The 24,645-nt window shown below is 33.6% G+C and overlaps 1 protein-coding gene across 10 annotated transcripts in view; it reads right to left on the reverse strand.

The window, feature by feature from the left end:
• LOC145671318 (dual oxidase maturation factor 1-like) overlaps nucleotides 1-24,645 on the reverse strand; it is a 712,486-nt gene that overhangs the window by 313,821 nt on the left and 374,020 nt on the right. For all 10 annotated transcript variants that reach the window (XM_081740315.1, XM_081740311.1, XM_081740309.1 and 7 more), the window contains one exon: nucleotides 8,129-8,186. In XM_081740315.1, coding sequence (XP_081596441.1) covers nucleotides 8,129-8,186 — 58 coding nt within the window. The remainder of the gene's footprint in view (nucleotides 1-8,128; nucleotides 8,187-24,645) is intronic.

Genomic DNA, 24,645 nt, shown 5'->3' on the forward strand with positions numbered 1-24,645 from the left:
AAGCCCAGAAATCTAATTCCTAATCGATTAAATTTTGACAATTCTTCATAAGAGAAACACATAACTTGTCTTTTCTGTGATTCAGACGCGTTTGTACTCTACCAAACCTTGTAGTTATCTTTCAGTGCAATGTCTGACAAATATAGATGTAAACGACAAGCGAGAAAGAAAATTATATTTAGTGAAAATGCATCCCTCTCTTTTAATACCTTAACTGTCACCACTTGGTGAACAGGGTAAGTATACTTACCAAATAACACAACAAGCAGCTCAACTTGTGGAAACAAATTAGTTATTTCCTTAAGAGATCGGTGGATGAGGTTAAAGATTTAATCTAAAAGCTATAAGCTTGGACCAGGCCGTGTTTGTTTATATTTTGAAGTTGGCGACCCTCTGTATATTACTGACAGACTGATATGCTTTTTGCTTTATAATAAGAATTATTGGATAAAATGAACGTTAACTGAACTTGAAATCCAGTATTTTTTATGATACTGTACGATATTTGCGGTTAAAAAAAAAAAACTTACCCGAGCAATAACGCCATACGGATTATCCTACCGCGGGACAAGTATCAGGATATGGGCATCCATAACAGAAACGCCCAAAGTTAATTTCACGCATTAATAATGTAAGTTGTGCGGATGTGCGACGTTTTGATATTTTTAAAAGAAACTTTCTCAACACACATTTCTTTCTTTCTTTTTAATGAACAGACGTGCTACGCAGCTTCTGAAAATGTTTAATCCACGACATTGGGAACAAGCAGCCAGCATCTAATAATCAACCAACGCAAGAACAAGGTGTTGAATGTGTAGGTGCTACCTTTGTACTCATGTTTCATTCCATTTGTTGCTGATGATGAGCTCAGGAAGGAAGGAATCCACTTTCTCCGATAGAAACAACTTTCTCCCTCGCACGAGACGTCACTTTCTTTTTCGTTGTCGAACTGTTTCTTTCTTTTCTTTTCTTTCCTTTTTTTGGACCATTACACTGTCATCACGATCATCACCAGATATTCTTGGCAGAAAGTTAAGCAGCGTCAATCATTTCCAAAATGTAGGTTGCAAAATGGAAAAATCAAATTTACTGAAGGTATTCGTTTTGCGCCTATTAACAGGTGAGAAATAAGGAAAACCCTTTGAAACATATTTTTCTTTGTTTTTCTGGGTACGGAAACCTGTTGACTCTGGTATGTGGTTAGGGTATGGGACCAGGAGACCTGGATTGGATTACTGGTAAGGTCATCCTGCCAACTACAGTTACTGGAGGTCATTTTCCTCGTCCAGTCCTCCACCCCTCAAAGATAAGGAATAGTTTTCAGATGTATTTTTCGGAAAGTCGAAGGCTACCTAAACCATCTTCTTACATCGGAAAATGGTAAGTTTCCCCTTTATGAAAATTATTAGGCAAAATCATTATAATGTAAAGATACAATCCTTCCTGAGCGAAGGTTTTGAGCAGCGGTAAAAATAATTGACGAGGGTAAAAAGAATTTTTTGTGCAGTAAAGTGAAATGGAAGTGACATTAAAGTGTTAAGAGTTCTTTCTATAGCTGAGTGCTACGGAAAGTTACTTAAACATTAAATCTCGCCCAATTATTTTAGAATAAGTTCCATTTCTTCATTTTACACTGCTCCCACACAAATCCCTTTCTATTACATTTTATAAAAACTTTGTTTCTTAGTTTTTTTTTAAATAAAAGGATTATTTACTTTTTTTTTTAGTTTTTCCTCAATTAATTCTTTACTCGTAGCTTCCTTATGATTTCAATGTATGAAATTATATCTTTTATTTTCTAGAAACATTTCACAAGACTTCCCAGTTTTGTCGTTAAAGGCGCCAAATAAAGGACTTTCAAACTAGTATTGAACCACTCTGCTATCTGTTAAAGTAACACCTTATTATCTACGCAATATAAATACATTAATTGTAAATAAATTAATTAATTTTACAGTAAAATGATAAAAAAAGCTAGAATAAAAATTATGTAAAAAAAATAGTGTATTATTAACATCGAGTTTGCACGTCTGCAGAAAATGTCAGAGCTCAACTTAACATGGAAGTGCATGAACTTTTAAGTTACAAGATTTGATTTTAACAGAGAAATGAACAGAAAAGTAACCTAACAGGGGTGTTGTAAAGAAAAAAGAAAAGAAAAATCTAGAAAACATTATTCTTTTAGCTTCATTCGCCTCTTCATGATTTTTCATGAAAGCCTCTGAGGTTATTAAAAGTGTCGCAAATGACTGATGACTGCGATGAAGGAAGAACCAATGAATAACAACCATGGAAATTTCTGAAAAACCTCCTACTATTCCCCAACATCAACCAAACACATAAGGAGAGATTTTAAATTCTTGGAACGAAAACCCATTTCGTGCATTTGGTCTTTATATGATGCCAAAAGGTCGGACTAATTGCCTTATAATCATTGGTTTTGTATGTTAAAATCTTTCAACATTGAGTCATGAACACAATAACAATATTTTTTTTTTACGAAACAATAAATCGTTTAACGTTAAAAAAAATTAGTACTTAGGTAGTTATATAAATTTTCATTGCCTTAAAACTCAAATGAAAAATGTATCTATTAGATAGAAGCCATGAGGATCTTTGTATTTAGAAAGCTTGCTTTACAAAAAGTTAAGATGATTTATTGCCATAACATATACTTTTAACTTATATGTAATGTTTATGATATTTATATGAGATCAATACGGGAACAAACACGATAAAAGATACGGTGCCCCAACGAATTAACTTCCAGTCTTAATCGACCAAATACAACTTAACTCTACAAGTAAGCTACTTTTTTCTTTTTCTTTCTTTCTTTCTTTCTTTCTTTCTTTCTTTCTTTCTTTCTTTTTTTTACAATAGTTGTTTGCATTAAGTTACTCATGTGTTTGTTTGTTTGTTCGAGTCAAATCTTGCAAGTTAAGTTTCATCTACTTCCATACTAGAGCCTTTCTGTTTCAAGTGTGCCCTCAGAAAATACGTGAAACAAACTTCGGCCAATTCCTGCCGCTCTCTTATGGAGGAAAGCTTCCCTTTGGTTTGGAGAAAGAACCCTGTCTACATCCAACAATTGAAGAGTCTCGGCCTCAGCAACTTGTTCCTCCTCTTTTGAGGGAGGTATCGGGAAATCACACATACTTGAAATAGAAAAGCTTTAACTAGAGCTTTGAAATTTATACAAGGTGTTCAGTAAGTCTTTGTACACTTGATTAGTCACACATTTAAAACCACAAACAGAAACATTTTATGTGAGTTTGTAACATTTTTTATACTTATTGTGAAATTTGACACTGGTATCAGAAATTGCGATAAATATAGGTTAATTGTAGATTATATGTGCTTCTTTGAATTCGAAAAGATTTAATCGAACTCGCATTAGCATATAGAGACTTTCCGAATACCCTGTACAACAGGCACATAAACTCTATGACGATATCTTATTTTCACATAATTTTTGCTCTACTTTACAGTTCTACCATAAAATTAATTAAATGTATTTAGATTGTGTAAATGAGTATAGGCAACGTCAGTTACTTAAGTATTACTTCAATGTATGGCAGGATGGTTCAGTGCTTGTTCGAGACTTCTAAGTGACCCCTTCAGCGAAAAAATAGGGAACTATATAACATTACACAAGTAAAACTAAAAGTAAGTATTCTTCTTGTTGACCTCAACCATAGGTTGATGGGCAACATGGAGATTTTAAAACTTTTTCTCTCCCTTGGGAGAGGTATTTCATACTTTGATAAGGGCTCTTCTTCCTATCCTTGGTCTTCCTCTTCCTGCTTTTCCTTCTACCTTTCCCTCTATCAACACGGTGATCCAATTCGATCCAATTGAAGTGATGAATAAGATGGCGAAGCATGCTGTTTCTTCTTTTTCCTATTATCTTCATGATCTGTCGTCCTTCATTAGCTTCCTTTAGTACGTCTTCATTTGTTTTCCTTTCGATCCATGATATGGGCAGCACTCTGCGCTAACAAAACATTTCAAATGCTTCCAGCTTTTCTCAATAATTCCACGTCTCTGATTTGTAAAGCGACACGCTCCAGACCAGGGTCTTAATAAATCGTTTACTTTAAAGTTAGTAATAAGCGTTAAAATCTTCTAGAACTAATGTTTTTATAAAATGCACTATGAAAAAAAAATTGACGAAGAGGAAAGGGGTAAATGCAGAAAGAGGACTAAGATTAAAGACATTGCGCGTGATTTAATGTTAAGTGATGTTCCATTACTGACCACCATCACTAATGTTCATGAAAACTTTAGTCTTCAACTTTATTAAGAGCGTCCAATGCAAGGATGTTATAAAATAGAGGATCTGCCTATATAACAAAATCGTGAAGCCATGCGTCACAGTTTTGCCACTCCCACTCCGTTCGATCCGCCCAATAGGATCGCAATGTTTCGAGCCAATCTAAAACGAGAGTAGCCAATCCGAAAGCGAGATTAGTGCTTTTTTTTTTTTTTTTTTTTTGGCTTAATTGATTTAATAGAATGAAGATAGATATGAGCAGATCCTCTATTTTATAACATCCTTAGTTTAATGCCCTTGGTTTCAGCTCCACTTCTTCATTTTATCAAATCAAAAATAAATTTTATTTCAGTGTATTTTATGAAAATTTATGTTTAATAGTTTTTTTAAGGGTTTTTTGTTCATATTTCTAAGTGAAATGAACAATGTGACGCAATGAAATATTTTTTCATCAAATCTAAACAAAATTATTATATCCGTTTTCCAGAAATTTGCACTTTTCAAATTTTCTTCACTAGTCAATGTCCCTTATTTTTGCGCATAAAGAAGGGAAAATACGGAACTCTCTGAAAGGATAATCCAATAATTGTTTTTAAAAAAAAAGTTGAAAATTTGCTCTCGATACGTTGAATGATGTGGCTTATTTAGGCCTCTGTGGACATGGGTAAATATCCCAAAACAACTTTTCCAATTCGACGTTTTTCCCCCTCGAGTAGAAGACGTCCTTTTCCCCTATCGACACACAAAACTAATTCTATAGAATTTTCCTTTCGTTCATTTCAGCGACTAATTTTAATTATATTACTGGTTAAGTCAGGGTTCTTCAGCCTGGGGTTGCGACCCTAGGGGGGTCGTGAGAGGTTTCATGGATGTCTTGAATATAAGCGGAAGAGATAAATATAATTAGAATCTAGAAATAATACCGGAAAATATTTTTAAATATTATTTTGATTTTTGTTCTGATAAGCATATTTTTATTTTTATACATAGAACAGCAAAAATAAATAAATAAGGGATCTATTAAACATTTTCAATAGGTGCAGAATTGTATAAAAATCAACTTAAATGAAAGGGATACGATATGAAACTAATGAGAGCTGCATATTCAAATACCAGAAAGATACAAGGGCAACAAAACCTGCATTAAAATCTAATAAGATACCTGAGCATGGTGTGATTTCACTAGTGCGGCAATGTCGGGTTCAATCTTCGTGACGCAGCACATTATTATGTCATTTAAAATATATTTTTACTTAATAACGTTTTAACAACTGTCCAAGTTTTTTTTTTAAACTAAAATTAGAAATCACTTTATTTTTTTGTCATATGACCCAAAATTAAGGGAATTATCAAGTTTTAAAATTTTCACAGTCTCCATTTTGAACCAATATGACGGATCGGATTCGATATTTGTAATATGAATGAAGTGGCCAAATTTGGTTTTAATCCATTAGCTTTTAGGGAAGAAACTGTATCCTTTATATACAATAAATGTATTCTACTATTATAGAAATTGATGGATATCGTGAGATCTCCGCATAATGATCCCAGACAAGCTTATTACAAACCAGAAATTATAAGGAGGTCGCTGGCAAGAGGATGTGATAAAATGGGGGTCGTGATAGGAATTAGGTTGAGAACCAATGGGTTAAATTATTTAATTCTTACTATGCTTTTATCCGTGGACTGAGTTACAAGATGTGGTATTCCACAAGGTAGTATTTTGGAACCGCTTCCCTACAATACAAAAGACGTTATAGCTTCAAGACTTAAAAATAAAGATGACAGTAATTGTTTCCGCTAAAAAAAAAAAAAAAATAATAATAATAATAATAACTGAACAAAATAGAGAGAGAAACAACTAAAAACAAATGGTCGGCAGGAGGTCATTTTGCAAGAAATGGCATCATGCAATCTGTTACACTTCATGCAAGACATTACGTATTGTTCACGTCACGCCAACCGACCAAATGCATCATACAACAACAAGAAATGATGTAACATTTTGTAGACACTTTTCCGCGAAAAAAAAAAAAAAAAAAAAAAAAAAAAGTGAAGCTACACTCAATGTAAGACATGAACTGTTGAAAACCTACAATTGACACGTTCTTTTAACAAAATTCCTTTTTGTAAAAAAAAAAAAAAAAAAAAAAAAAAAAAAATTAATTAAATGTTTATTAATGTTAGAAAATTCGACAACATACATATTTAACTTTCGAATTTATACAAGATCAAACCTATTTCATGTTACCGAAAACTTGATAAAATCAAATGTTTATTTATATTTAAAAAAAAAAAAAAAGTGAAGCTACACTCAATGTAAGACATGAACTGTTGAAAACCTACAATTGACACGTTCTTTTAACGAAATTCCTTTTTGTAAAAAAAAAAAAAAAAAAAATCAATTAAATGTTTATTAATGTTAGAAAATTCGACAACATACATATTTAACTTTCGAATTTATACAAGATCAAACTTATTTCATGTTACCGAAAACTTGATAAAATCAAATGTTTATTTATATTAAAAATTTGACGTAACGAAAATCTGTGACAAAATATTTTTATGTTGAAGATTTGACGAAACCAAAGTGTTTAAAATTGGACATAATAAAACCTTTATTAGTGTTCTGACACCTTATAACACCTTTCTAGTCTCAAGTACATGAAATTAATATTTAAAATAGTTTTTCAAAATTTCACAAAATCAAACACTTATTCATATGTTTGAAAATCGGATGAAATTAAATTATTATTAACATGTTCGAAACTTTAACGAGATTTTGTAGCTAGAAATGATTGAAAACATATTATATTATTCTTATTATTATCATCGTCTTTGGCAACGGCACAAATCTGTCTTCAACATTGGGAAGGGGACGGGTAAGACCGTCCCAATAATCTTTTTCTTTTTTTTATGTCCCAAATATTTATGAAGTTGAAAAACAATGTTGTGGGGGATCAGAGGAGCAGCGTTGTCTTCAACGTTGGAAGGCGGGCAGATTTGAGGCTTATTCTGGGGGAGCATCCATTTCGTCTAACTTTCCTTTGTGACAATCGGACAAAAATCATCAAATTTCTCCCCCAAAACACATTTCAAATCGGATTATTGAGGGACAGTCCCCCTCAGTTCCAAGATAGGAGGGAACATTTCCCCCTCATTCCCCCGGAATTTGCGCCAGTGGTCTTTGGTAATATATATTATTGACTGCTAAAAATTACTACATTGTGTTCGTTTACATACAAAATGTGTTCCCATTTGATCAACTTTTTCGTGTAAAATGTTCTAATTTTGCACTTCGACTCTAGTATTAAATATTCTGCACTAGAGTCTTAAAGCAAAAAGATCACTTGCGTACATTGCGTACATTTCTATTTATCTAATGCGTTTTTAAATCTATTTTTAGATACAAACCACTAAATAACATATTGGAGTGCATGCAAATGATACACTTGAATAATTTTTTCCTCTTCTAATAAATGAAACACGTTACTGCATAGATTTCATAGTATACGTTAATAAAGATACGGAAATAACAACGCACGACGTATTTCTAATTGCCACGTGCATTTTAACGCATTGGTAGGCCTATATATGTCATGAAAGTACTCAATGAATAAATTCATGACTTTACAAAGATCAAAACCGTTACTTGACTATATTATATGAGGCAAAGTGTTATGTTTGTAATAAATCAGGCTTATATTACTTTTAGTTAGATCTATGTTTTGGCTGACACTAAATCGGTATTTGTATCGTTAATAACGTATAAATTGTCGTTCAAAAATGCATTTTTAATAAATACTTTGGTTTCAACAATGCTATACATGCATGAATTGGATGATGTGTACTTACCTAAAATGACCGTTCCCACAAACAGACTTAGCGTTACACTTGTAAAGGTGGTGAATCTCTGAAAGAGAAAAGGGATAATAATAATAATAATAATAATAATAATAATAATAATAATAATAATAATAATAATAATAATAATAATAATAATAATAATAATAAATATTAAATAATACTTTTGATAAAGTGGATAGTTTCAAATATCTAGGATCAATATTAACAGAGGAAAATCATATTCACGAAGAAATTAAATGTCGTCTAAAAGCAGGGAATTCGTGTTACTATTCGGTTCAAAATCTCTTGTTGTCGCGAATTCTGTCGAGGAATTTGAAGCTTAAAATATACAAAACGATAATTATGCCTGTTGTTCTGTATGGCTGCGAAACATGGTCACTTACTCTGAGGGAAGAACATAGACTGAAAGTATTTGAGAACAAGATCCTGAGATGAATATTCGAACCCAAGAGGAACGGGAATGGGGAATGGCGGACTCTTCATAATGAGGAACTACATAAGTTATATGGTTTACCCAACATTGTTAGGGTCGTCAAGTCTAGAAGATTTAGGTGGGCGGGTCATGTAGCTAAAATGGAAGAAAGTAGAAACGCTTTCAAAGTCTTGACTGGAAGACCAATCGGAAAACGACCATTAGAAAGACCTAGGCGCAGATGGGAGGACAATATTAAGATGGATCTCGCAGAGATTGGAATACAAAGTAGAAACTGGATCCAATTGGCTAAGGATAGAAGTCAGTGGAGAGCTTTTGTGAACGCGGCATTGAACCTCCGGGTTCCATAGGCCATGGAGTTAGTTATAATAATAATAATAATAATAATAATAATAATAATAATAATAATAATAATAATAATAATAATAATAATAATAATAATAATAATAATAATAATAATAATAAACTTTGATATCACTATTTGGAACTAAGTATCGGATTTATTTTCGAAGACTATTTATTATTACTTAAGTAATAACTGACTTCTATATTTTTATTTTTCGTACATTACATGACTGGGTGAAAACTTTCGCGGTAAAAGTGCATACATATTGTCTCCAAAAGAAACGAGGTTAAAGTTGGCTTACGAAATAAATAAATAACCAGTTGAGAATGCTCCAAAAGCATTGCCAGAACGAACTTAAAAAGAATTAATTTTTCTTATTAATTTCTACAGGCTTTACACCAGTTGTTCTACGTACCGGTTAACTTACCAATTATTTCCAAAGGAGCCTTTCAATTTTTACCTATTTTTTTATTGCTAAATTCTAACATGTAACATCTTCTAACATTTTAGGAACAAAACGAATGGCAACAGTGTGATTATTTTTACTGAAGGCAACAATGATTTACTATGCCTAAAATGTGCTTTCAATAAAACCTAGAATATACTCGAGCTTGTAAACTTTGTACCGTTCAACTGTTATCAATTGTAATAATGCCCGAATATACTCGAGGTTTTAAATTATTTGTAAAATTAAAATCTCGAATATACTCGAGCTTTTCAGTTAACCGGTTAATATACTCGTTAAACAATTCTTGTCTATATATATCCCACAGGGCCAGATTTAGGAGGGTGCAAAGATGCACGTGCACCCCCTCTAGATTGTAAATATACACTAACTAAAGTGAGAAGCTAGCAGTGAAAATAGCAACTCTTTCTGAAAATTTCTGCTGTCATGCTTCCGTTTGGGCTTAAAAGAAAGCGAAGTTTTGCAAAATCAATAGTTTAAGTCAATATATCCTGCAGATTGAAGGAAAAGGATTCGCCAAGAGTACGTATTTAGCATTTCCAGGGCAATTTCTCATTTACACCACAGATGCCTAAAGGCATTTAAAAAATTCAAATTTATTTCAAACGTACTGGCAGTTATTGGTGCACCTTCCGTCAGAAAATCCTCGATCCGGCCCTGTATATATATATATATATATATATATATATATATATATATATATATATATATATATATATATATATATATATATATATATATATATATATATATATATATATATATATATATATATATATATAGTTTTCATTCAATAACTTTTACAAGAATGGAGAGAAAATATTGATCTTCAATACCAATTCTAGATCTGGACGTAGACTTCCTTAACTTTAGAAAATGAATGTAACTTTATTTGCACCGTAAAAGGGATAGGGTGTATAACTTGTTTTGCACTATATCTTGATCAAATTATAGTTTGCGTTTGCGATTGAAGAACATTACTCAAATGTTAAAATGAAAGTATTTAATGGACAATAAAAATAAGCATTGTTTTTAATAGGAACAATGAAGTTTGTTAAAATATCAAGTTAACAACAATTTTAGGAATGATGCATCCTGTATATATAGCTCCAAACTCCATAGCTCCAAAACTATGGGACCTACTGTAGTCGGGTCAAGACGTCACTTAGGAACTAGTATGTGCTCTATTCAAAAATACATGTTTTAGAATCCTAAGGTAGTCACGCAACAATTTTTATGGAGGTAGTTGGAGAGTACTTTATATCATAGGCCCGTGGTCAAACTCCCTCTATAAAAATTGTTGTGGAAGCTTTTCAGGATTCTGAAACACGCATTTTTGGATAGGGCACGTACTAGTTCCTAAGTGAATTCTTGACCCTACCAAGGTAGGTCCTATAGTTTTGGAGGTATGAACCTTTAAAATTGATTTTTTCGTGTTTTCGGCAGCCTATAACATGTAAACGATGGGGTTTTCGCCCTATGTTTATTGGAACTTTTTTGTTTGTTTTACTCGCAGGAATCACTCCTCTGCTTTTGTACAACGAATTTAGCGCCATACTATATATATATAAAAAAAACAGCGATCTTGGCCAATAAGTAGTTTTTGGATCAGGGGACACAAAATTTTTGAACGACCCCTAAATCGAGTTTTCATACCTATTACCCGAGTTTCTGAGTTAAGTGAATGTTTGGGTTTGGCTACACTATATGTAGTTCCCCAGATATAAGAACTAGAAGAAAGTTTTTGACTGGATATCATTAATCTTTTGATTCAAAAATGCAATTTTAATGTAGATAAATTATGATGCCCAACTACTCTCTTCCTGTTAACTATAGAGTTACATAAAAAAGAACAAATCATAAACGAATCATAAATCACAAATCGTAATTATATTTTTAGAAATATAAACACAGTTCTGAACAAGACTGCACTTATTTAGTATAAAAACACATTTACATGTGACGTTTCGATCTTCTATGATGACGTATGAGTATGATTGTGTGTTATACATTTTTATTTTATTTATTTTCGGGCCGGATGAAACACATTCGAGGGCCCCATTTGGCCATCACTGTTATTTATTGGCATTTCATAATATTAATTTTCGTTTCTTTCGTGAACTAACAAGCCCTCTGGAGGCCGCGGTGGGGCAGTGGTAGAGCGTTCACCTCTAGTGCTTGAGGTCCCGGGTTCGATCCCAGTCCCTGCCAAGTGAACTTTGTGTGGACAAACACCGTGTGCGTGGCTTTTCTCGGAGTTCTCCCGTTTCCTCCCACTTTCTTCATTCCACCATTTCATTCATTACTCATTATCACCGTCTCCTTTAGCCTAACCGGCATAACCGTGGGACGTAAAACTCAAAGATTTCATTTCATTTAACAAGCCCTCTTAGCTGGGTGCAACATTGGTATGGACACAGTTTTAATCAAAACAGAACGAGGACTTTAAATTACAAAATAAGCAGCTATAACTTCGCTAAATATCCGTTATTATTATCTTATACGCTTGAATAGAAGGAAAGTATGTAACCAAAGAGCTAACTCTCAGTTTCTAGTCAATGTCAAGCTTTACTTTCAGCTTTTAAGAGGGAGAAAACGACAATATATTTTTGTCGCAAACAATTAAGAATACAATGCATATGTATTTTCCGCTTCCTTGAATGCCACATTATTAATTAACGGTATTTACCAATTACACGACATAAGCCAACATAATTCTCAAGAGAAAGTCAAGTAGCCTGTTCCTTTTGCTATTCTTTTGTTCTTATGACCTATTTTTTTTTTTTTTTAATGTCATAATTAAACAGAACGTCTACCAATACAGCTCATAAAATATACTGTATACATCTAAATGCTTTTGGCATGGTCTTCTATGGGAACTAGCACTTTCATGGAAAATAGGTCTATATATATATAATACAAATATTGAAGCAGGAATGACCTGAAACTGTATTCAAATGTTGCTCTCATGATGGGAGATTTAACAAAAGAATATCTCTAATAGGCTCCATTTTCCAATCAAACAGTTGAAGATCGTACAGGAGTAAAAGCAAGGGACAATACAACGTTTCGGACACTTTTCGTACTCATTAGTGTCCAAACTAGCATTTTTGTGTCTGAGATGTCCTAAATTCACGCAAGAAGTGGTTTTGATAGAAAACACAGCTTTATAATAAAAAATTGTAAAACTTTTATTGATTCATAAAGTATACAGGATAAACCTAAAATATGTGCACAATCTCCAGAAGGTGATTCGTGACATCAGAAGACAAAAAGTCCTCTTGCATATTGACCAATTCCGCGTCGTGTAAGAGTAACAGGAGTGCCAACTTAAAATCCAAATTCAAATCATGATAATTTGAACGGATTAGAAAGATGTGCTCAGCGTACACGACACGGAATTCGACAACATGCAAGAGGATATTTTTGTCTTCTTTTGATGTTACGAATCACGTCCCGAAGTATGTGCACATCTTTCTGTTCCGTTCCGATTGTCACGATTGGAGTTTCAATTCCAAGTTGGCAGCCTGTCACTCGTACACGACGAGAAATTCGACAACATGTAAGAGGATTTTTGTCTTCTTTTACTGTCACGAATCACCTTCCACAATTTGTGCACATCTTTCAGGTTCACACTGTATAGAATAGTGTTATGTATGAAATAGCATATCAGGTAAATGGCCTTCACGGCTTTGCTGGCACATACGCGATCTTTTGTTGAAATTTTCCATGACTGTTTTGCATAAATGTGGCTGAATTTCGTTGATATAACACTCAATTTCTACTTCAAGGCGTGGTTGGTCATGAGCTTGTTGTCATAAACCTTACGTTCGACTTCACAAAACTCCAAAGAAAAAAGAAAAGCGGCGTTAAATCGCATGATCTGAGCGGCCAATTCTGATTACCCAAACTGGAAATTACACGACCAGGAAATGACTCATGCAGTAATTGAATTGTTTCTCGGGCTATATGGCATGTGGCACCGTCTTATTCAGACCACGTGTCGTCCACATCCATATCTTGCAATTTATCAGGTCGCAATAGCAGCTTTTCGCTCACAATTTAGTTACCAAGGATATTATAAAATACAGGATTTGCCTATAGAAGAAAATCGTGAAGCCATATGTCATAGTTTCGCCACCGCCACCTCCACTTTGTCCAATAAGATCGCAATGTTTTGAGCCAAAATTCATGGCGGAAACGAGAGTAGCCAATCAAACGTTCCGATACTCTTTTTTTTTTTCTTCATTGAGCTTCATAGGATAAATATACATATATGCAGATATATGTCCTATTTTATAACGTCCTTGGTAGTCACTGTTCAAATAAGTAATTGTGTTTTTTAATATTTTTTTGCGTTTTCGCAATGTGTTTTGTTATTTTTGAAAGGTTTTTTTTTTTTTTTTGCACTATCTCAGAATTTAAATAACGGAGAATATAAGAATATTCTCGGTTCTACAGTATATTATCCACCACATTTTACAGAATAGAGTGATGGTACAAAAAACTTAATGAAATATGTATTTATAAAATTTGAGCAAAATTATTATAGCCGCTCCCGAGAAGAAGGTCATTTTCAAATTTCATTCACGAATAACTTATCCTACATTCACGAATACGGGTTTACTTAGTAATAATTTAGTATCTGGAAGTAATGATAGTAAAATATTTGTGAATGTAAATTTAACTCCTAAAAATAAGCAATTATTTTGGAAAGCTCGAACAGCTGCAAGAAATACACAGCATAAAAACTGTTGGGTAAATGGCAATGGACAAATTTGAATTAGGAAAAACGAAAATAGCCAGGTTTTGATTATTAAAACTGAAGAAGATGTACCAGGATTTCCAAATTCTATTTCAGTGTAATCTTGAAATACGTAGGCTATAATTTAAGATTGCAGTAGTTAAAAGTACGTCTGATATATATTACCAGAATGTTAATGGGTTAAAAACAAAATTAACGAATTTTACCTAAGATCTACCATGTTTAATTTTGATTGTGTTGCCATTACTGAATCATGGCTAAGACATGAAATATTTAATAATGAATAGTTTGACGGTAAATATTTGGTCTATAGAAAAGATCGCAACTTAGAGCGTAGGAATATGAAAGATGGAGGTGGTGTTCTCTTAGCTGTTCACAATAATTATATCTCTGAAAGAATAACAAAATTTGAATTGTCAGATAATGAGGATTTGTGGGTAAAAATTCAGTTATCAGATTTAGCATGTATATATGTTTGTATAGTGTATTTCCCGCCACATAGTTCAGAAAAATTGTATTTAATTTTTTTTCGAAATATTGAAAGCTTTAGTGAACTAACATTATCTCAAAATGTTTTTATTATAGGAGATTTGAATTTGGCGCCTTTAACAGATTATTTGGATGGTAACTATTTTTAAAATTTGCCTAATTTGGAGAACAATGTCTTACATAAAGTTTTTTTTTTTTTTAATTTCTCACAAATCAATAAAGTAAGAAATCTAAACAATAGAATTTTAGATGTTGTATTTACTAATGTATTACACGTTGAAGTTCTTGAATCTGATGTTCATTTTGTTCAACCAGATCATCATCACCCATGTTTGAATATTAGTATTCCATTTTATAAAAACTGTAAGACACGAAATGAAATGGAAGACGTAGTCTACAACTTTTGTAAGTGTGATTTTTTGAAACTTTATCAGTTATTGAGATGTAAGAAATGGGATTCCTTGTATGAGATTAAGGATATTGATAATTGTGTCGAGTTTTTCTATTCTGAATTACATGGAGTTTTAAATGAATGTACACCTAAAAATATAAAGAGGAAACGTTCATATCCAACGTGGTTTACTTCTGAAATAATAAAAAACTTAAAGAAAGAACGTTATAGGAAGAAATTTAAAAAATCATGACTTTACTCAGATTTCATGCAATTTGTTACACTATGGACACAAGTAAAAAATAGTATTGAAATAGCTTTTCGTGATTATAACAACGCAATAGAAGAGCAAATTGTAAGGGAACCTAGGAAATTTTGGAACTATGCTCTACACCAATTGGTCGGAGAGCGGAGGATATTATGCCATTTGTGGATGTGTACATTAACCACATATGGTTTTAACTTTATAAGACACAACTTTGAAATAAAGATACTTTAAACAAAGTTAGTTAGTTTGATGTTTGATTACGGAAAACAGCAGCGGCACATCAACAATATAGCTGTGCACCTTGAAAATTTATTACCAAGAAAGATTTGCAAGATAAATGAATTACTTTGTGTATAATTCCGGAAAATAATGGAAATGAGGAAAATTTAATTTATTTTCATTAATATTTCTTTTGGAGGGAAGCCATAAAGGGAAGGGCCAGTTCACCCCTGCCCCCTTAAATCCACCTCCTCCAACTCGACAGGAAACGAGTTAAGGACTATAACACTAAATATTATCGAATCGTCTTATTGCGCCATTTTCTGTCAATTTGTTGTCATGATCTATTTTGACTAAAATATTTCGTTTCTTTTCTCTTTGTTTGTGCTTGTTACGTCATTTGGCGTGTGATAGAAAGTACTTGTTCGCATAACAGTGGTATATCATCAGATAATATTTGTTCCCATTTCAACGAAGAACAAACTACTTCTGCTATATGACTTATAAACTTCTGTTTTAATAATCATACACAAACTCTCTTTCTCATGCAATTAAACATTTGAAGAAAAACTTTCTCCCATTCACGCAGGGCTTATGAAAAAAAAAAAAACTCATAGCCACATTAATTCTGAGTGTTCCACAAATAATAAGTTATACAATTATTTCTCTTGAACCACATTCACTCTAAGACTATTTTCCAACACCTCTTCTTAAGGAGTTAGTCTTGAGTTTCCTTTTTGTTTATTTGTTCTAAGGATGAGAATTATTGCACGGTGTGTAATGATTTTAGTTCATTCAGAATTCTCGAACGACACAGTGGTGCCCACCCCCCTCATGTCCATGACGCAACCCCCCCTCAATTGCCTATCCGTAGGTGTTCTTCCATGAAAAAAATCTTTTCGATTAATTTTTACACCCTCTCAAGCATATTTATATAGATTTTTAACCCCCCCAAATATTTCAATGACGCAGTTTGCGTCATAGCCCCCCCCCTTGTCGGCACCCCTGGAACGACATACCGAGATAATTGTTCCTAACTTATCAACATAGGCGTGCGCAACGTGGGTGCCATGGGTGCCTTGGCACCCCCATTAGACAAACTTTTTTATGTAGAATTATTACAAACTGAGAAGAGATTATGTGTAAATTATTTCCCGTCTGCATGTGTGCCGTGCGTCGCCGACGCAGCGTCGGGTGCAATGACGCTATCTTTTTTTAGGGTTAAGGGGGGGAGGACGACATTCCATATAGTGGTACTTTAGATCTGGCACCCACATTCCCAATGTCCTGTGCACGCTAGTGCTTATCAAATGTAGAAATTAACAATTAAAAATCTATGAATCGATTATCTTTAATAACTTAGTTTCTGATAATTATTAATTTAATCAAATAAAAAATAGAAGGAAATTTTTAACTGATAGTTTTTTAAAGGCATTTTTCCAATTTAATCAAGAAGGTAAAGTAAAGAAATTGGTTTAAACATTATTTGAGAAAATTTTTTTTATTAGAGGGGTAATGCAAGTATGCTGTAGAACGATTTCGAGGTTTAAACAAGTAAACGGGTACAGTTAAAACTTGCTCTATGGGAGACCTTACTCTCCTTTGCATTAACGAACGATCAGTACACATTCTGCTGAGGGAGGAGATCGTCCCAGTTTCAAACAGGTGGCCTGAACAAGTAATACGGTAGGTTCTATTAGTGCACGTGACACCACAGCCCTAATATAGAGTAGGCAGGGCTAGGATTTTAGCCCATCTGGTTTCCAGAGCTTCTTAGTTCATCGGTTGAACTCTGCCGGATTGTGGTCATACCGTGGGATTCGGTACTTTGCGAGAATGTGACCTTACCATAACTTTTGGTGTTTACACTGAAGTTACCGGTTGAAATTGACTAGGTAAGGGAGTTCCTCCACCAGTAGGTATAACTGGCAGATGGGCTTCGGTTCATCAAGCTAATGGGTAATTCCATTACCTCTATTCGAAGGAGTTTTGTAGCATAGTACTGGGTAAATCGAAGATAGCATATTACTGTGCACCTTTGCAATTACGGGTTGGTTTAAAATAATAAAGCACCAGCCTGTAAGTCCAACGCAGCATACTGTAAGTCCACCTTTGCAATTACAGATTGGTTCAAAGCAAGAAGGCAACGGCACCTAACTAATCCATTGCAGACAAGGACGTCACTCCATACTAGAGATGCAAAAAAGCCGGCTTTTTTGAATCGATGTTTTTTTTTCACATAAAAAGCCGTCTTTTTTGGGAAAAAACGAGAATTTTGGAAATTTTGGCTTTTTTCAATTTCATGATTTTTCTATCTTTAGCTTTCTTATAGTATATTCTGTAGTTAGATAAGAATTCCATGACCTGAATGTGATATTTAGCTCTGAAATTCACCATCAAGATGGATGGAGCACATGTTTTACGAATTAAAGCTAACATGAAGAATGTAGTATTTCAGGGTAATTTTAGATGCTATTTAACTTTATTTTAACTTTTGAGTTATCGACATCTTTTTTCTTCTCTAGTTTGTCATCCGTGTTTCATTTCTCAGAGCTTTTAGTACTCTAGCTTCTAGCGCAAAAGTTAAACTTGCCCGTTTTTCTATTTATCCGTCAAGGCGTACGTTTTTCAATATATCCGTCAAACCGTACTTCCACATTTCTGTTATACTGTAGCTGTGAAATGATTTAGCAATAATTTTCCGGACACAACCTTGAATACCAATTTATACAAATAATCAGTAGTGGATTTAGAAAAGTACTTTAGAATGGGTTTTTCTGATTGTTTCGTTTCCTAAAAAGTCCTAATTTTATTTGGGAGGTGCTTGAAGTTTATGAGTACAGGCATAACTGATATTTCGTTTCGTTTACATGTTTAGCAATAATCTTCCGAATACAACTTTAAAATTCATTTTATACTGAGAATCAGTGGCGGATTTAGAAAAGTATTTTGGTAAGGGTTTTTCTTACTAATGTTTGTTTTTTTTTAAACATTCGTAATTTTTATTTGACGGGAGCTTAAAGTTTATGAGTAAAGGCATAAATAATAGATATTTCGTTTGTTGCAGACATTCCGTAACTTTGGGGAACAGGTTTCAGTCCGAAAGACCGCCCCCCTAACCTTCGCAAAACCGTCACTGCTGGTAATTAGTAATAATAACGGTTTAAAAACAATAAGAAAGGAAGTCGCCCAACTCACAGTACACGCACTATTTCTACATTCACAGATGGAATGAAGAAAAGCTTTATCAGAATGGTCGAATGCTGGTTGAATCCCGGACTTCCCGATAGAAGCGCAAAAGCTAATCACTCAGTTATGTTTGTTGTGCAGTTGTATTTAGCTTAACTTAAATATATTCCGTAGTCCTTTTTTTTTGGGGGGGGGGGAGTTCCGTAATGATATGTTGAAACCCTCTTGTTAAAAATTCAGAAAACTTGAGGATTGGGTAAACTGTGATGGTGGTTCTATAAAACTTAACTGTAGAATTTCAAGAATATACAGAACCAAAAGTTCTAGATGTGCAGCCTTTAAGTGTATCATATAAATCTAAGTATTTCTCTTATGTTTTATTTTGTTTCAAAAAGAGGGTATGGAATATTTTGAAGTAAAAATAGTACATACTATTTTGCTAGTTATTTGTGTATTCTTTTAAAAGAAGTTTTAGGGTTGGCTGGTTTACACCAACTTTTTTTTTTAATAACTGGTTTAAACAACAAAAATAAAAAAAATGAAAAATGCGAATCGTGTGAACTTCATGGTGACGTTTCCAGATATCAAACCACCTGCAATAGTTTTATTTCCCTTTCACCTTTTAATCAAGGTGTCCCATGTCCAATTCTCGGTCGAACCACAAACCTTCTTTCATGCGTAACCCAAGTAGCGGTTCGGATGTCATTTTAAGCGATAGTCTTCTCCTTGATAACCTCAGTATTTCGTAAGGATGTTAAGCCTAAACATATGAAACAAACCAAATTGTATATTTCTGCATGCCTAAATGCCAGTTGTTTTATAAAGAAGCCGAGATTGCTTAAATATATTGATAGAAATTGGCAAAATTTATCGATTGCCAATGTAGCTTCCAACATTAGCTTGGATTGGACTTTCAATGATATCTACGTACTAAATTTGTAATTTAATACCTCAGTTTTAGCGTACTGATTATGGTATGTTGACCTTTAAATTTTACATGCAAAGCAATAACAGGATTTTCCCGTTATTGTCTTACATTTCAAGTAATGACGGGATTTTTCCAATGGCTAGGACGGGAGATTCTCAATTTAAGAAATTTACTGACCGGACTTCTTTAAGCTTATGGGAGTTCTTCCGGCATAACCCCGCTGTTGCATAATAACACCAAGGCGAAACAAACTTATTTCTGTGAATATGTAATATAAATACATAAAGCAAAAAATCTAAATCAAAAAAGCCTGGTTTAAACATCCCCCAAAAAACGGGTTTTTGGCATTTTCAAAAACAACCATAGTTGTTGCCAACTCTGCTTACTTTTGTATATAGGAGGTTAAAAAATTCTTATTATATACATTGGTTAATCCTGTGGAATTCATAATGTAAATATGTTGAAGAAAAATTGTTTGAAATATCTTTTCGAAATTCATAGTTTATTTTCGATGTTTTATAATATTATCAGCATCAACCACTAATTAAATGATTTTTTGTGTTATAGAGAAGCGATACAAAGTCTGTTTTATCAATTTAAAGCAGTATTTTGAAAAAAGCCCAAAATTTCTCAAGCTAAAAAGCGAAGCAGAAAAAACCGAGTTTTTTTCCAAAAAAGCCTGTTTTTTTTCGAGCCCTTGCATCTCTACTCCATACTATCTAGATTTCATGTCTACAGCGATGAACCTGAATCCTCATGCCATGGAAACACTTCTTACATCGTGTAGGAAACACAATAAGAGAACTCGTGGTCAGCAAAGCACACTCAAACCGCAGTAACAGCCTCTGAAGTGTGAAGATTAATGTGCTGCTAATGCGAATGGCATCCATTTGCCAACAATAAGTCTCTGTAACAAAAGACATTATTATACAGATACTTTAGTATCATATCTTGCAGCATCACTAAAAAACAGAAAAGATAGAGTTACATGACGCTTTTATTTTATTTTTTCTGCTAAGAACACATTCTCAGGTGTTTCCTAATCTATCCATTGCTTTGAAAAGAAGTAAGTGGACGCGAGCAATCTCCTGTTGTGATGCAACAATACAGCGAGTCAATTATTAATCTCTTCCGAGCACAATACAACAATGATGGTGGTTACCGGTCAATTTAGTTGCAATATCGCAACAAAAGAAATGGTTACAAAATATACTTCAATAAAGAACTCAGGTAGTAATTCAGCATTCCACACAAATCAATTCGATGCATCAAACCAACTGATGATAAATTGATGGTCGACTTTCTTTTATTTTTATTGGAAGCAAACGAGTGTCAGTAATTCTTGCTGTTTTTCACTGATACATCATCGTATCATTACCACAAGCATCAATGACTGGTTACTTACAACAAATTGACAAGGATCCAATCAACACGGTTCGCAACGAATCTCTTCTGACAACTATATTTTCTAACGTTACAAGTAGTCTCGTCTGATAACTATCTTTTCTAACGTTACAGGTAGTCTCGTCTGACAACTATCTTTTCTAACGTTACAAGTAGTCTCGTCTGATAACTATCTTTTCTAACGTTACAAGTAGTCTTATCTGACAACGATCTCTTCTAACGTTACAAGTAGTCTCGTCTGATAACTATCTTTTCTAACGTTACAAGGTAGTATGAGCGTAAAGAATATGCATCCTAATGTTAGGAGGACAAACAGAAGTTGTTAAAGTCTATTAGTAGTATTTTGCTGCATAAACACTAATTACATACTTAAATAATAATCGCTTCCGGCAAAATAAGAACTGATAGTTATTATTGAAACGAAGGACAGTTTTAAAGCATTACAGAAGTTCGTGTTTCGGAGTTTTGGGAATTTACCCTCAATAATGTTGTCTTGTTAAATTCATTGTTATCTATCGACTGATATTTGTCTATATAGTCACATCAGTCACAGATGCAAATCGAGAACATGGTGATGAATTGATTCGAGGAGAAAAACGCTCGATGCCTTGAATGTCACATATGACTCTGATCACGAAATAATTGCTGACTTGGGATATCACAAAGTTCGTGCTAAGTAAGTTCAACAACGAAGTTAAAACAGCTTTAAAATCATGATTCAAGATGCAAACACCTGACTTTTTCCAAAGTAGGTTTGATGAATTGGTTCGACAATGGCATAAATGTGTTAAAAATCATGGGGACTATGTTGAACAGCAGTTTCCTGTAAAGTTCAAAGTATGATATGTAATACCTTTTGCTCTTATATGTTCATTAATATGTTTTTAATGCCACAGGAGGCAACTATTTGGTCTACCCTTGTATTTTAGTTAAACCGAAATAATAATTTAAGAGCTAATTATTTTTTTAAAGGATATATCTGATTAGCCTTACTGTGTACTGTCGTCTTGCTAACATTATAATGAAGTTTATATTTCAGTCTCAGTTTCACCGCAATAAATGGCATGGTTCTCGTGCTGCATCATTTTTAACTTTGCAAACTAATTATACTTCTTCATTTTCTCGAAAAATTTGAGGTACATGTGTTTTTTTCTTTTAAAAATGTACAAGTATAGTAATAAAAAAGTTATTCTTTTGTCGGTGGACGATTGTTCTCCTTTCCTCCGCCCTCTTAGCAAAATCTGAAATGATACTACTTTTGTGTACATCATAGTAATTGGGATACTTCCTCAACCAAATAGAGGAAAATTGTGCATGAGGGTCTTGATTTGATCCCCGGACAAGTAAGCTTCTGGTTTTCTCGGGATACTCCTGTGCGATGGAACACATATACACAAACTATTACTATTTTATTGGTTTACTTCTTAAGAACAAAGAAAAATTACGCACTTATATTCGTCAATCAGTCAGCGCGAGAATTTCCTTAGATTTTCGCGTTTTATCGAAAACTACCTTTTCGCTCAATTTACCTACGAAATTTCCCTCAAACTACGAACACCTTAAGTAACCATGCTATTTTCATTCGTCAACTTAAGAATCATGTCGCGAACCTGATAGAGCCCTTCAGGGGACGCATCTGGCCCCCGCCGGCTGTAGTTTGTCCATCACTGTTCTGTACTATCAAATGAAGGACGTAAATATGACATCTTTTTGATAAATCAATAAATTAATGAATATTTTATTTAACTTCGTGTTTCTGTGCTACATCGTGTCAATGACAGAAATTTAATTGGCCAGATTGCTGGTATGATTGATAGGATAGCAACCATGGCAGGAAACAAGAATGCATTGTGAGAGTCCACAATCCCAGGCTTCAACATATGGCACTTAGCAAGAATCGAACTTAAGATTAAGTGCACTACAACCAACCCTCAAGACTTAATCCAACAAACAAAACTGAAAGTTTTAAAAACATAGCACAACCACTCCATTAGTGTTACGTGAACCATTGTTGTAATTATTCGTGGTCAGGAGTGCTAAATAGAATTGTTATTTGTAAAAGGATACTGCACATAATCTTGATGAGATGACGTTATGTAAGTAGTTTTAAAAGTCCAGTAAACGTGAAAACAGGTTCTTTCAGAATTCTTTAACTTGCTATTCGCGTTAGTTTGACCCACATATTGCAACTCATCTCTTCTGGTTCTTTTAATAATAGTGACGGCAAACGGCCGATCAGTAAACAACCGATGACAAAGAAGTCACACATGATGATGACTTCAGATGCATCTGTAGGGCATTCTACATCTTTTGATCCAGACCGACAAAGACACTTTCTTAGTACTTCGAGAAGCTTCAGTACGGGAAGAAGATGGTCCAGTTTAAAGACTAGCAACTTCGAAAGTGGACACATAAATCTTTCTTTGTAAAGAGGAAAACATTACGTATAAACATATTTATAAGTTCATATTGTTTGAAAAGAGGAATGAATACGCGTTTGACCATTAGAAGATTCAATCCATATATAGATGACCATAAATTTTGTTGAATCTCTTCACAAATACTTTGTTTGTGCAAATGTTAGTTCTGCTTTGCACAATTTAACCTTTGCTTTACCAAGAGTTAGAGTGTACCGCGTTCTTCCAAGGAGACAATTTGGTTATCCCACACGTATTTTTTCAGGATATATGATAAATGTAACTTACTGTCAAAATATATCTTGTTTCCTTGTATGTTTTTTTTTAATTAACAACAAACATAATCAGTACAACAATGTAAAAGGGTTGAAGTGAACAACCTTCATTTCTCTTAAAATAGAAATTTAATGTATTATCAAGTAACTTAACCTATCCCAACATACTATTGTTCCAATTCTTTTTCTTAATTTTGATACTGATTTGAATTGATTTCACAATGTACACTTGTTACTGTACTCTCTTGAGCCTTTATACATAATCAAATATTATATTAAATGTTTCAGCAGTGGACACAATAAAGTTATAACCCTAGATTACAAACCATTCGTAAATTTTACGAAGCAACATATCCAAAATTGTTGAATTCGCTGAACCGCGAATGCGCGGCCGGCCTGCTTCCCAATACCTTCCTAGCTCTTACAGCAGAGGCTAGTTTTGGTTTTACAGCCGTGTCAGTCAGTTTTATCATGCATATTTTGAAGGTCTAGTCGTAATTTTTACGAAAGGTTTGTAACCATGTTAGTTTTTTTTTTCACAAATTTTGACAAATCTACTTTCTTGTTTTCAACATTAAATGAGTGTTTTGGACTATAAACAGTGCAAAGATTCGTGTCATATTATTGTAACTGTTGTTGATGGTGAAACTATGGGTGAGAGTGAGGAAGAACGTGAAAATAATCAAATAAAAATGTTGTTGGATATCTTCTGATGAAGGCTCTAGTGATACTGCTAATGAAGCGCATTCACATCACTAACCCTATGGCAAACCCGCCACAAGAAATAAGAAAAAAACTTACTTTTACTGACCATCAAGGGAAAGGAGAATGACAACACATTTGTGTAAGCACTGGAGGAAGGCGATTTGTGCTGAAACTAGAGCTGTGTGTTGAATGGTGAGTGACGAGGAAAAA

Source organism: Thermobia domestica, chromosome 15 (genome assembly GCF_964235325.1).
Source record: "Thermobia domestica chromosome 15, izTheDome1.hap1.1, whole genome shotgun sequence".
Classification (NCBI taxonomy): Eukaryota; Metazoa; Arthropoda; class Insecta; order Zygentoma; family Lepismatidae; genus Thermobia; species Thermobia domestica.